General features: G+C 41.4%; 1 protein-coding gene and 1 long non-coding RNA gene across 3 annotated transcripts; both read left to right on the top strand.

Annotated features, from left to right (window-relative positions):
• The first annotated feature begins 180 nt into the window (after positions 1-180).
• On the top strand, positions 181-12,623 carry LOC108652502 (uncharacterized). 2 transcript variants are annotated; one of them, XM_018102701.3, is made up of 7 exons: positions 181-690; positions 9,148-9,215; positions 9,817-9,933; positions 9,994-10,444; positions 11,021-11,578; positions 11,637-11,832; positions 11,892-12,623. In XM_018102701.3, exons 2-7 carry the CDS (start codon positions 9,195-9,197, stop codon positions 11,920-11,922), a joined length of 1,374 nt encoding a protein of 457 aa, XP_017958190.1. In that variant the 5' UTR covers positions 181-690; positions 9,148-9,194; the 3' UTR covers positions 11,923-12,623. The 2 variants fall into 2 exon arrangements, with proteins under 2 accessions (XP_017958190.1, XP_017958191.1); XM_018102702.3 differs by lacking the exons at positions 181-690; positions 9,148-9,215 and adding an exon at positions 9,574-9,753.
• Positions 1,576-2,383, top strand: LOC149091544 (uncharacterized). The gene is made up of 2 exons (XR_016196770.1): positions 1,576-1,712; positions 1,764-2,383. It is a non-coding gene; the product is annotated as an uncharacterized LOC149091544 (long non-coding RNA).
• Positions 12,624-12,660: the final 37 nt, after the last annotated feature.

Here is a 12,660-nt window from a genome sequence, read left to right as displayed (position 1 = left end):
AACCTTGTAAAAGAGAGCAATTATAAGTTGAGTGAGAGTTGTGTCGAGTGCTTTCAGTTGGCGCGCTTGTTTCTGATATGCACTGCGCATGCTCAGGCTCTAGTGCTTCATTCATGTCTCTCGGCTCCGGCTGTTCGCTCATTTTGTATAGAGTCCAGCTCTTGGTTGGGTTTACATTTTGTCTCAGTCTGCTAGCCGCGTTCGAGGTGCTTTAACGCTTCGGCTAATTGGGGCTTGACATTTCTTTAAGATTCATTCTCGCGCCGTTGTTGCGGTTGGACTTTTTTATTTTGTTGTAGCTTTTCTGTTGGCTCGCTGGTATTTTCGCTGCCACTCGCGTCCTTCCGATACGCACTATTTTTTTCCATCTGTAAGAGCGAGACACTTCAAGCGAAGCAAATAATTTTAAAAAACAATTATCAAAGTTGCCTGCTCCGTTCTACTCGAGGCAGAGCTGCACAATTCAGCAGCAAAACTACTCAACAACAACAAAATTGTATTCAAAATCAAAGCTCTGTACGGTGTCCACAGCTGCAGACAACTTCGGAGTCGTCAGACTTCCTGACGTTAACGTCCTCTGGCCTCTTCTTGCTCCGTGCGCCGAATGTGATATAACAGCAGTGAAGGAGTGTCCATCTTAGCCTCTTCGCGCCTCTACATGTGTCCGTGTGTGCCCTGGAATAAAGTAAGGTAAGTGTAGTACCCTACTCACGGCAATCTATAATATCTATTATTTTGTTGCCGCTCTCCGGGCGGCAGCATTTGGGAAATTAATGCAAATGTGAATGGTTGGAAAATTTACTTTGCAGGATGGCGTAATTTGCACTTAATCGTTGTTTTTTTAGCTGATTTTTTACGAGTACTACGAAAAATGTCTGCACGCAACTTGGAAATTAGCGTAGCTCCGACTATCCTTTATGAAATCGCAAAGAGCTGCACCACAAGTCGTATGAGTAATATTTAGGGCCGTGTCACTGTCCTATTACACAGTCTATGTGTTGCTCGTAGTTTGTGGCGGCTCTAGATTGGTGTGAAAATGTGCCATTCCTTTTACTTTTTCGGCAACTGAAACACCGTCAGCACACTTGGCCAGTTGGCCACTTGGCTACCCCATAAGACGCTAAGGCGTCCTCCTTGTGCTTTCACAGCTGAGTGCGGCATTCATATTAGATGACGATGATTGTCGATGGGGATTGCTCAGATGACGTTTAATTCGCATATGCATAGCTGTACTTGTCCATGCACACAATACATGCTCCCTAATGAGCTTGAGCTTGAATTTTCTGTCGATAGATTTCGAATCTGAATTACAGTTACCCAAGACTAACTAAAGTTAATCTATATATATAAAAGAAAGTTGTGTAAAAGTGTTCCTACACTTATAACTCGAGATCTGCTGGACCAATTTTCATGGTTTTTGATTTGTTGGATTTGTCTCCGCTACGAGTAGGATAGTAGATCTTAAAAATACTGAAAAAATTTGACGAATACTTGAAAAACGCGTTTTTTTCCCTAAAGATTCAAATTTCTATTGATACTCAGTAGGCTTGATAACAATGACAGTTTTCGGTCCTGCTCTCATATTAAAAAGTAAATAAACAATGTAGTCAGTCTACGGCACAGCCTCAGGCGAACCTGACTATTCATAAAAAAAGAACATTTGATAAAAATAATACGCGTGCATACAGAATATAAATATCTCGAAAGTTCAGGTATTTGTTTTCTCGATTATTTTATGAGGTTTTGTGCGAGAGCATATTCAGTATTACTATTAATAAAAATGCAGCGTCCTAGAAGATCTAATCTTTCCCGGCGGACCCATGATGCAATTAGGCAACGGAATATTGCGAGTCAAGAGAAGTCGCACGAGAAAGGCTCCGCGTTAGTACCCAGCAAAGAAGGGCCTTAATTCGTGCTTCTCAAAGAGAGGCAGCCCGTGAAACTGGTTCAAGGATTGATTTGAACCGAGCAGCGTTTCGATATGATTGCACCATTGACTACAGCTTGCATCGTTTAGTTTGCATTGGTCCAATGGACGTTGTTTGCCAGCATTGTGGCGCATTGATGTTTGCTGGTAAAACGCCTGGTTTGTGCTGCCTTAGTGGTAAAGTGACATTGCCATTAGTGGTCCCGCCACCAGAGCCATTGCGTTCCCTGCTTTTTGGCGAAACACTAGAATCACGACATTTTCTAGCGAACACTCAAAAATACAATGCCTGTTTCCAAATGACTTAATTTGGGGCGGAAATTATTGGAGACGGATATAATCCGACATTTAAAGTAATTTACGTTAATTTTATTTTCTACGATTGTAAAAAAAAATTTTTTGAATAATGAAGTTTGTTAGATTTCTGTAAAAAGTGTTTGTAAATCTAACCATAATTATGGTTTTGAATTTAAGGATTCAAGGCCAGATTTGCCATCGCATTGGATCATTGCAGCCTATTGTTGGCAAACCATCCGCATTATTTGTTCTTGCCAAAAAACCAAGAATGTCGTTTACCACAAGGTGCTTGAATGAAAATCCGATTAATAAATTAATCAGAGTGTATCCCAACCTGAACAACATAGCTTTCAACAATTTTTTACCTGGAAATAATGGATATGGCAATGCAACGTTTGTCGGGCCAGCTGTTATATCTATATTATTCGGAAGATTCAGTAGACTTAAGGGCATTGTCAAATAAAATTTTTTTTCATTTTTATACCCTGAACCCATTGAAAATGGGAAATCAGGGTATAATGTTTTTGTGTAAAAGTATGTAACAGGCAGAAGGAATCATCGCAGACCCCACAAAGTATATATATTCTTGATCAGCACGATGAGCTGAGTCGATATAGCCCTGTCCGTCTGTCCGTCCGTCCGTCCGTCTGTCCGTATGAACGCCGAGATCTCAGAAGATATAAGGGCTAGAGAGCTGAAATTTTTTGTGCATACTCGTGTATACCATACGCAGTACGAGTTTGCTTTATTTTTTCGATAGCTCATCCGATAACTTTTTTATCGAGAATAATCGAAAAATTGATTTTGTTTTTTAAGCCTCATTGGAATACTATTAGACATAAAGACTTCAGATTTACTGTGTATATATATATATATATAATGAATACAAACATTTTGTAATCAACAGATTTTGGATACCACGCCCCCTCCGCCCCCAATTTGCAAAAAACGTATTTCAAGTACTAGAGACTTGTGCTTTAGAATGTACACACATTTTGACCATATGATTACGCTCTGAAAATTTCATTAAGATCGTATGTTTACAAACGAAGTTATTCACCAAGTAAATTCTCATACTGTTGTCCACACTGCAGCGCAGCCCAAGCGCAGCCCAAGCGCAGTCGCTGCTTACTGCGCAGTTAGCAGAGCGCGGGCGCGTGAGGGTGGATGCATGTGTATGTATGTGTGCGTGCATAAAAGAAGTGCAGAATGATAAGAATATCAGCTTGGAGGGTTCAGGGTATCTCCTAGTCGAGCAGTCTCGACTAGAGTCTTCTTACTTGTTATACCCTGAACTCATTGACAATGGGAAATGTATATGATTATATTTAATAATGGTTTTGTTGAAATGTATCTAACAGGCAGGCGAGGAGGCGGCGGAGAAGGTATATCTGTCCGTCTATCCGTATGCTTAAACGCGTCGATCTCAGAAGATATAAGAGCTAGAGACTTGAATTTTTTTTTTAACTGTTCGTATGTATACTGCGGAATCGGCAAATCGACAAATGTTTAATGTTAATTTATATATTTCATTCATATAACTTAACCCCACCTCCTTATCCACAAATTTGTAAAATCAGAATTTAGAATTATAACGCAGTCCATAGCTGAAAGTCCTTTTAAATAAAATCGAATTGAGGCATTTGTCGACCGAAGTGTTCTTATGTCTTCAACTCGAAATTTTTAAATAGCTTTTTAGTTGACTTTAAAAGGTTTTAGGAATGCTTCCGTTTCAGTTTCTGTAGGTAAATTAGAGTAAGTCTCTCTCCAGGAATGCACGTAAAGCTAACTAAGCCAGAAAAAAACTAAATTGAGTTTTGTATAATTTCCCTTGTGCAACATTTGCAATTTGAATGTGTCGACGTAAATTTGATATGCAGGTCTCGATTTACAAAACATTTTCTGGACACATGTGGGATCTTGTAAATTAATTATTTAAATTAATTCAAGTTTTCCAAGCGTCCACAAAATGTGAGTTGGGCCAAGGCCCAACGGTATTTGCATTAGCTGGCGACCTCGAGCACTTGTTAATATATTATGGATAAATGACAGTTAGTTAACTGGCGGAATCCGCCCCACGCTGGGCACAACCCGAGGTAAATTGAAGGATGGACATGTGCTATCCCCCGCAGACCTCATTCCAGGCTTTTCCTTGGCTACTTATCAGCATCCAAGGCTTTGTTTGGTTAAGAACTCAAAATGGCAAACAATGGCAAGCATTGTAATAAATCCTGTGCAATGGAATAGGATCCCTTAAAAGAACATGATATCAGCAGTTTTCCCAGTTTCCACAGCTTCCCCCATTGTCCTGAATGTTAGCGTCTGATGGCTGTTTACTTGTATGCTAATAAATTTTTTTATGACAGCACATGGCATCGTCCTGCCTCTGCTATACTTACACTTTCCAGTTGGGCATGGTGGTTTTAATGAATGCGTTGCACCTAATTTCATAAGAGTATGCGTCTGATCTAGTGCTATGACCTGTGGAGCTGTTTAGGCAACGGTAAAAGACTAAATCATATTATATATAAGTAATTTGATATTTATCAATGTTGAGCATATATGCAACCTTAACTTTACTAGTAGGTTATCTATGTGTTAGAGATTAGAGTAAATTTGGTCTGTAAGATCTCTCTGAGTCTAAATTCTACATTTTGCTTGACTATAAGAGAAACGTTAATACAATTCCTAGGTGCAGAGGTTCATTTTGTCGGCCACGCTCGACTATTGTGAGCAGTCTCTGTTGTTTATCCCCTTCAGGCTGTTGACTCCTCTTTACATTTGCAAAGCCTCAGACATGGCGGCGCTAGTTGCCTGCCTTCCATGCCACCAGTCTTTGCTTCGCTGCTTAATGCCTCATTGAGTTTCACTCAAATTTCCAGCCAGCAGCAAAAATCCAGTTAGATCACATTCATTTTTATTTTTATTTGGGTGCGTGTGTTCGTTTTTATTGCTCGTAGGTCAGAGAGGCGGAAGTTTATTACAAAAGTTGAGTTGAGCCTCGGGCAAGCAGTTTTGGATTTACAGCACAAAGGCAAAATCCCGTAGGTGCCCAGTCGCTTGTGCTTTTTTGGGCAGTCCAATAAATTCTCAGAGCTCTGTCCTGTGTGTGTACAACAACAGTTGCATGTATTTATTTGATTGCTAATGTTAAATGTCTAAGCGCCATAATTGACTGCCCGTTAGGGCCTGACAGTCGGGGACAGTTGAATCCATGCCAATGTCAGCGCCCAGACCCGTAGCCTCGCGAGTCGCGACACGCCCGCGACATGCCTGGCTCTTGTTTTCCACAGTAATTGAGCGGGCGCAAGGTCACAGAGCCTGCTAATTTATGCAGACGGCCATTAGAAAACCTATAGGAATAAACAATAATAGCTATCAGATAAATATATTAAAAACAAGGCCTGAAAATAAATTCACTTCATGCAAAACCCTTTGCCAATCAGTAAAGTGAAAAAGTTGGCACCAAACTAAAGAACAATGGGAAACACTGCAGATCTAGTGACTTAACTTAACTGCAGAACTTTGAGATACCCTGAGATCTACCCTAGATACTCATATACAGCCTGAAAACAAAATGGTACCAAGCAGAAGCTTACATTTTAATCTAATAAATCAACGACAAGAGTATATAGAGATTCTTAAATTGGATTTCCATTAACATCCAGATTTTTTTTGGTATAACCCCTGTATAGCTGCAGTTAATTAGCTACCCTATTTGGGTGCTTTTTCATCCGATTGCTAGTTTTTCCTGAAATGTCTTTTTTAAAATTATTTTTCGTAACTGCATCATACTTATTTACCTTTTACAGGGCATACAAAACGGGCCAAGTTTACTCCCCTATGTATAAATGCAGTGCATGTTGCCAAAAGTTCTTGTTTTATTGAAGCTGACCGTAAATTTGAATTGTATTTCCGTTGTACCTAAAGGTAGACATCAATTTTTATTATAGCCTCCATTTTTCGGTAGCCAGTTAAAATTCACTTGTTCAATTATTGATTTTCTCCGTGCACGAGAATAAATCCAAATTAAGCCAAAATGTGATTGTTTGAGTAACGTATAAATGAAAAAAAAACCCCCGAGCTTGAGTCAAATGTCCTCCTTATAGGATATAACTAGTCTATAGATTCAATACTAGATTAGTTATACTACATAATAGAGAATCTAGGGACTGGATCCTACACACTACATTCTAAATCCTGGATATTAAATGCTAAATTTGAAGTCTCTAGTATTTGAAATACGCCTTTAACAAATTTATGAGTGAGGGGATGGATATTGGGGTAAGTTTTAACAAAAAACGAAATTGTATAAATATAGCAATAAAGGTGTATGAGGTATAATCACTAACTATGTTCCATAATTAAATAACTTATTTCCGATAAGGTTTTAATCCGATAACAAAATAACGACAGAAGTTACCGATTTTTAAAGATAAACTCACTAAGCGCGCTATATATACGGGCATTTAAAAAATTTAAACTCAAAAATCTTTTGAGGGCGGGTGGAAAAACAGACAGACGGACAGAGCCAAATCGACTCAGCTTGTCGCCCTGATCAAGAATATATATACTTTGTGGGGTATACAAATACCTAAATACTTCACTAGATACTAGCCATACAATGTGGTTAGTAATACTAGAAATCGGATTCGGAATGTTAAATATTAATTACAAAATGTTAAGTACTACCTACTAGATTCCAGATTAATGTTAATTACTACAATTTCTATATATTAGATAAAACTATATATATTATATACCTCTGTAATTGAGTTAGTTTTACATTTTGTCAATCATGTGCTCCACCAAGTGCTTGACAAATACAGTTAAACGAATGTCTGCACAGTTTTATTGAACGCTCTTTGAGCAAATGCGATGTGAAATTTGACGAAATGTGAAGGTCCTCAAATTGTTTGGTCAATGGATGAGCGGAGGCATAAGACGGCAGATACACATAGAGCAACGCCCACCTGCATAAACGTATACCAATTGAATTGAATGACGTCGGTATGGCTACAGCATTGGGTGTCGACTATTTTTAGCTGATGCCTATCTTGATGTGATAGGTACGCTCCACTAGTCCATGTCGGCGATGGCCCAAAGAATATAACCAGCCATTTGTGTGATCAATTGCCTGCGATGGCACTAACACAAAAGTTGGCTGCGACAATTGGCATGCCCTGTACTTATCGCAAATGGGCCATAAGGTTTCTGCATTCTGATTTAGGTTAGTCGATTCACTCAGTTGATGCATGAGTGTGAGCATAGATGGATATAAGGGTGGGGGGCGTTAAATTTTGACAAAAATCGAAATTCTATAAAGTACATAAAAATCTACATTTAAAATTTTGTGACAATGTTTTTAATAACAACAAAATATAGAAACAACTTATCGATTTTGAAGAAAAAATCGATATACGCGTAGTATATACGGACGTAGGAAAAGAAATTTCAAGTCTCTAGCTTTTATATCTTCTGAGATCGACTTGTTCAAACGGACAGACGAACATACGAACATTCCATTTTCAGTGGGCTCAGGGTATATACTCGATAACTACATCGGTTTTAAGATATGCTTAATTGCAAAATTATTATTTTTAAAATGAGTTTATATAATCATCATATCATGAATTACACTTACTTCTCTGTTTCCTAACCCGTTATTTGTTAAATGTTTAGTGTCCCTTGCCGATATACATACTCGTATGCAAGTGTGAAATCACTTTTGCATCTTACGATGCTTTTCACCCAAGATTCTTTTCTTTATTCAATAGTTCTTTCGACTTTTTAGCCCGAGTAATTTCTGGGGAATACTAGTTGAATCTCCTAGTAAACTATGGAATTTCTTCGTCGGTCACACCCGACGGCAGTTGTTAAACCTAATTGTGGCTTTTGTGGTGCGGCCTTCAGAAGGTTAATTTAAGAGGGAGGCAAGGAGAAGGTAAAGGAAACGAGGCTTGTTGGCTGCTGTTAAATGACAGCTTTTACGACAAGAAACGTGCCACACGTGCTCTATCTTGGGACCATCTTTTTGTCAGTCAGTTAGTCAGACCGTCAGTCGGTCCGTAAGATGACAGGATGGCAGGTAGGAAATATAACAAAGCTTCACTTACACTCATTGCGCTCGCAAATAATTTATGTAAATCTGGTTAATTCTAAAGGCGCCTGCAAGGTGGGGTGAGCATGTGTACATAAATGCTGGGATGGCTGCTTGGAGGGGTGGACGGGTTGAGCAGCGTCTGCAGTTTGTTATGTAAGTCAAGGCTTAACAGGCAGAGCAGTGTCGCGACTTTGCCGATTGGATTACGAGCTAGTCTCTGTTTTCAGTCACGGTCAAACACCCAGACACCTGTTGTCGTTCGGCCATAATCCTTGTCTACTTTGGAGGGCCACGAACATCGCAAACATCACGGAACATTCTGTTGCCTATGCGACCCTTGGCACTCAGGCTCAATTGTTGTTGCAATCATCCGCCGATTCGGTTTGACTGCCTTCCTGACAGTCTGTGTGTCCCACTAATGAGCTGCCTACGTCAAGGATTGTTTACTTCCGCGTCGGATGCATTGTCGCTATTGTCTAGGCCACCATTGTCTATTTGTTGGTGCAGGTAACTTTTGTGTTCTTCTCCTTGTGCTAGGCCAGCCTCGCCTTGGCTTCCGACTTGTGGGGCAGGAGGCAGGCAAACCGATGACAGTCACAACAGCTGCCAGTTATACTTCGTACCTTTCCCATAGACAGCCACAAACAATACGCAAGCACATGAGCAACCATCTGATTGCTGTGGGCCTATGTGTGTGTGCTTGCCCTCGCATTTCCTGCACTTTCACTTTCATATGTAGTATATTCCATATTCCATATTCCGTATTTTCCGTGAACTTGTCAAATAACGAATTTCTCTCTTATTTTTATTCTACTTGAAGGCCTTGACCATTGAAGGAGGGTGCTCGCGACATTTAAATGAAGAAGCATGGGGAATGGTATGAACAAGGTAAGAGGTCACCAATTTTATACATATGTACATATTTACACAAATACATATTTTGTCAAAAGTGAGTTGGGTAAGTGACAGCAATATGTATTATTGAAGAATCAATATCAATTGATTACAGCGTTCGTTCAACTTTTCAATAACCATTCAATCTCTTGGAAAAGTGAAATTAGATAAATTTTTTAACATTTAACATGCATGGAACATTGTATTATTATAATTGTTTGTTCGTTTTAAGGCCAAGGCTTAAAGCAGACATTGGTCGCAATTGTAGGGGAACTAAATTTCAGTTTGTATTAAACAGATAACTCTGTTTGCTCTAAATATACATATACATATGTATTTTTACTGCGTGGCTAGAAAGGCGACCCTGAGAGATAGCTGTCAAGGCCAGTTGCCTGTAGCAACAGCAAACAACACAACAAACAGACTCGTATTTTCAAAGAAACAAATCTCACTGTATGTATCAAATATTAATGCTGTAGACAAGACTATCTTTTAAATCAGAATTTGCAAGATGGATTGGCATATGGGAAATGTAACCAAATGTTTTCATTAACTAATTTTGGACTATTAAAAGAGCTATTCCTTTATTTGGCAGGTCTTGCCGGGACTATATGTGGGCAACTACCGCGACTCCAAAGACTATCAGCAGCTGGAAAAGTTCAAAATTACTCACATAATAGCCATACATGACAGTCCTAGGCGCCTCCTGCCGGTATGTTCCTACACTCGCTCCTAAGCTCGCTTAAACTAAGGTCCTCTTATCCGCATTTAGGACAAACACTATCTGTGTGTGATGGCTTCTGATACTCCAGATCAAAATTTGTCGCAGTACTTTTCTGTGTGCAACGACTTCATTCACGCTGCACGGCTAAGGGAGGGCAACGTGCTGATCCACTGTCTGGCTGGGATGTCGCGCTCCGTGACTGTCGCGGTCGCCTACATCATGACCGCTACGCACTTGAACTGGAAGGAGGCTTTGAAGGTGGTGCGCGCTGGTCGCGCAGTTGCCAATCCCAACACGGGCTTTCAAAATCAGCTGCAGGAGTTCGAGCAGTTCAAACTATCAGAGGAGCGTCGACGTTTGAGGGAGCGTTTCCCGTCGTCGGCGCTGGAGCAACTAGATCGGGTGAAGTGTAGCGTGGCCCTGGATAGCTACCAAGAGCTGCTGCAGAACAGAGACATATGCGAGGGCAACTGCTCTCGCGGCGAAAAGTGTCCCACAGGTGCGGTCAATCCCATTTACACAATTGGGGGTCTTGCTTTTGGCGGTCAGGAGGGCTCTCGCGCCTCAGTTGGGCGGAACGTGGCATACACCCTAAAGTTCATCGTTGACAAATGGAAGAAGAGAACCTTTAATCAGACGCACAGCTCAGATACCTCCGTGTATGAGTTCGAGAGCGAGCTCGAGACTGCGTCCGAGAAAAATGTAGACGACTCGAACGACGAATCCAGCTCCAGCTCTGGCGAGGAACTTATGCCCAATGTCATCTACTACAATGCAGACGTAAACGCTGGACGCTTTGTCAACAACCTGGACGAGGAGGCTGAGGAAGATGAACGCCACGGCTCTTACACTGCGCATATGAAAAGGCTGGCTAAGAAGTTTGAGGCTGACCAAAAAGCCGCCGCACCCGTAAAACCGAAAGCCCGCGCCACTGGGGGCAAGCGGTTGCCCAAGAAACCAAAGGCCAAGCCCTAATCTTTCGATATTAGAATTCTAGACTAACTAAATAAATATTCGACCAAACATTTGTAACTAAGTTATGCCCTTTGTATTTTGTATTTGTTGTTTTTATTAGGCGTTTGTAACATGGACCCCACCAAAGGACTCTTCCGCCGGCGTCCGTCGAGTGCCTCCAGCACGCAATCCAGAGTGCGCGCCCAGTCCTCTAATGCCAACTCCAACAGCAACTCATCGTCAAGCTCCTTGGGCGTCAGCAGTGCTGCTGGAGGCCTTGTCGTCGTAGCCCAATCCTGTCCCACGTCACCAAAGCGGTCACCTCTGCAGCGTCGCTCCGTTGGCAACGAGCGCATACCCGAGGACGAGATCGCCCAGCAACCAGTTACCTCAAGCGAAGCCGCCGAATACGCAGCAGCCATTGAGGATGCTCGCCGCGAGCAGCGACAGCAGCAGCTGCAACTCCAACGGTCTCCGTCACGCCATTGCTACAAGTCAGGCGGACGAGTCAACTCCATAAGTGGAGCCGCGCGCGTGAGCAGCGCGGGCAGTCAAAGGGAGAGGCCCGAAGCTGTGGACAACAATGGCAGTGCCGCGCAGCTGCAGCGCAGCGCCAGCACGGTCAGCGGCTTTGGTGTGCGTCCCCGCAGCAGCCCCGCGGGTCTGCATGCCTACACGGGTAAGTAGTTCGTTGAAAAGTCCATGAGTTGTTAAAATATATTATATACAATTTGTAGGCTCGGTGCCGTCATCTGTGCACGGATCGCGGGTCGATCTTCGAGAGGTTGACAAGGGCTCGGCTATCTACTTGGGCTGTTCTGCGCCGCGTGCTTCAACGTTATCGATAACTTCGTCCCGTGGCTCATCGGGCGGCTCGGCACCGCCCTCCCCATGCAATACCCCTCCTTCCAGCCCACGTCATGGTGTCAGAAGGTGAGATAAAAGTAAACCATGTCGATAACCAAGTAATATCCCTCTCCACTTCCCCATAGATCAACTAGCTTGGCGAAAAAGACCAGGTGAAGCCGTCTACTCTCATCCAGCTCCGCTCGAATATTTGTCTACAGCAGAAGCTGCACACTCGTTTGTAATCTCTTTGCGCGCTAACTTCAGCGAAACCTATTGAGGATCACTTCCTATGATTATCAATTAGACTCAGGTCTACAAGAGATGAACGCCGATCTCTTGCCGCTATTTTTACACATCTACTTCTTCTGTAGGTGCCCTATACCATTTTGTAGGCTTAATAATTCGTCTCATTCGGAAGCAGTCTTAATTTGTGCACAATTCAAGTATTATATATTTAATATGCTCCATATAAACCTCACCAGATGTTAAGCAACCCAAGATGTTAGTCTTAAGTTTTAATATGAGTGACAGTTTAAGGGTACACAGGCTCATATTACATTGCTCTTTCATTGGGATCTTTCATTTGTGGCGCTCTCAGAATTAAAATCGGATCCCGCAGGTAAAATAGCTTTCTTTCCTAATAAAATTTTGGTGAGGTTATTTATAGGGCTCATCTATCGTCCATGAAACTATTGGAAACTTAAAAATCTCTTAAGCTTAGAGTTGTTGATATATGTATATATATATATACATATAAGAGCATTCGTCAATTGAGTGCAAGTCGATATAATCAAAACTTGGAGAAAGAGGAAACTTTACATATTAGTAAAATTGTTGACACTATTTTTTCAGAGACGCATTTAACAAATATATATGTATATATATTTGCGAATTACCGTTATATGTATAATT

This window comes from Drosophila navojoa, chromosome 4, assembly GCF_054131105.1.
Source record: "Drosophila navojoa isolate 15081-1374.11 chromosome 4, UAZ_NAV_1.0, whole genome shotgun sequence".
Taxonomy (NCBI): Eukaryota; Metazoa; Arthropoda; class Insecta; order Diptera; family Drosophilidae; genus Drosophila; species Drosophila navojoa.
Note: the sequence above shows the minus strand (reverse complement) of the source record. Positions and strands in the feature narration are given on the sequence as shown.

What these genes read in the sequence shown, in the direction of transcription:
- LOC108652502 (XM_018102701.3), top strand. Translation starts at nt 9,195, where the DNA reads ATGGGGAATGGTATGAACAAG. An exon ending in TGGGGAATGGTATGAACAAG is followed by an intron (nt 9,216 to 9,816) that starts GTAAGAGGTCAC and finishes TTTATTTGGCAG; the next exon opens with GTCTTGCCGGGACTATATGT. An exon ending in CCACGTCATGGTGTCAGAAG is followed by an intron (nt 11,833 to 11,891) that starts GTGAGATAAAAG and finishes ACTTCCCCATAG; the next exon opens with ATCAACTAGCTTGGCGAAAA.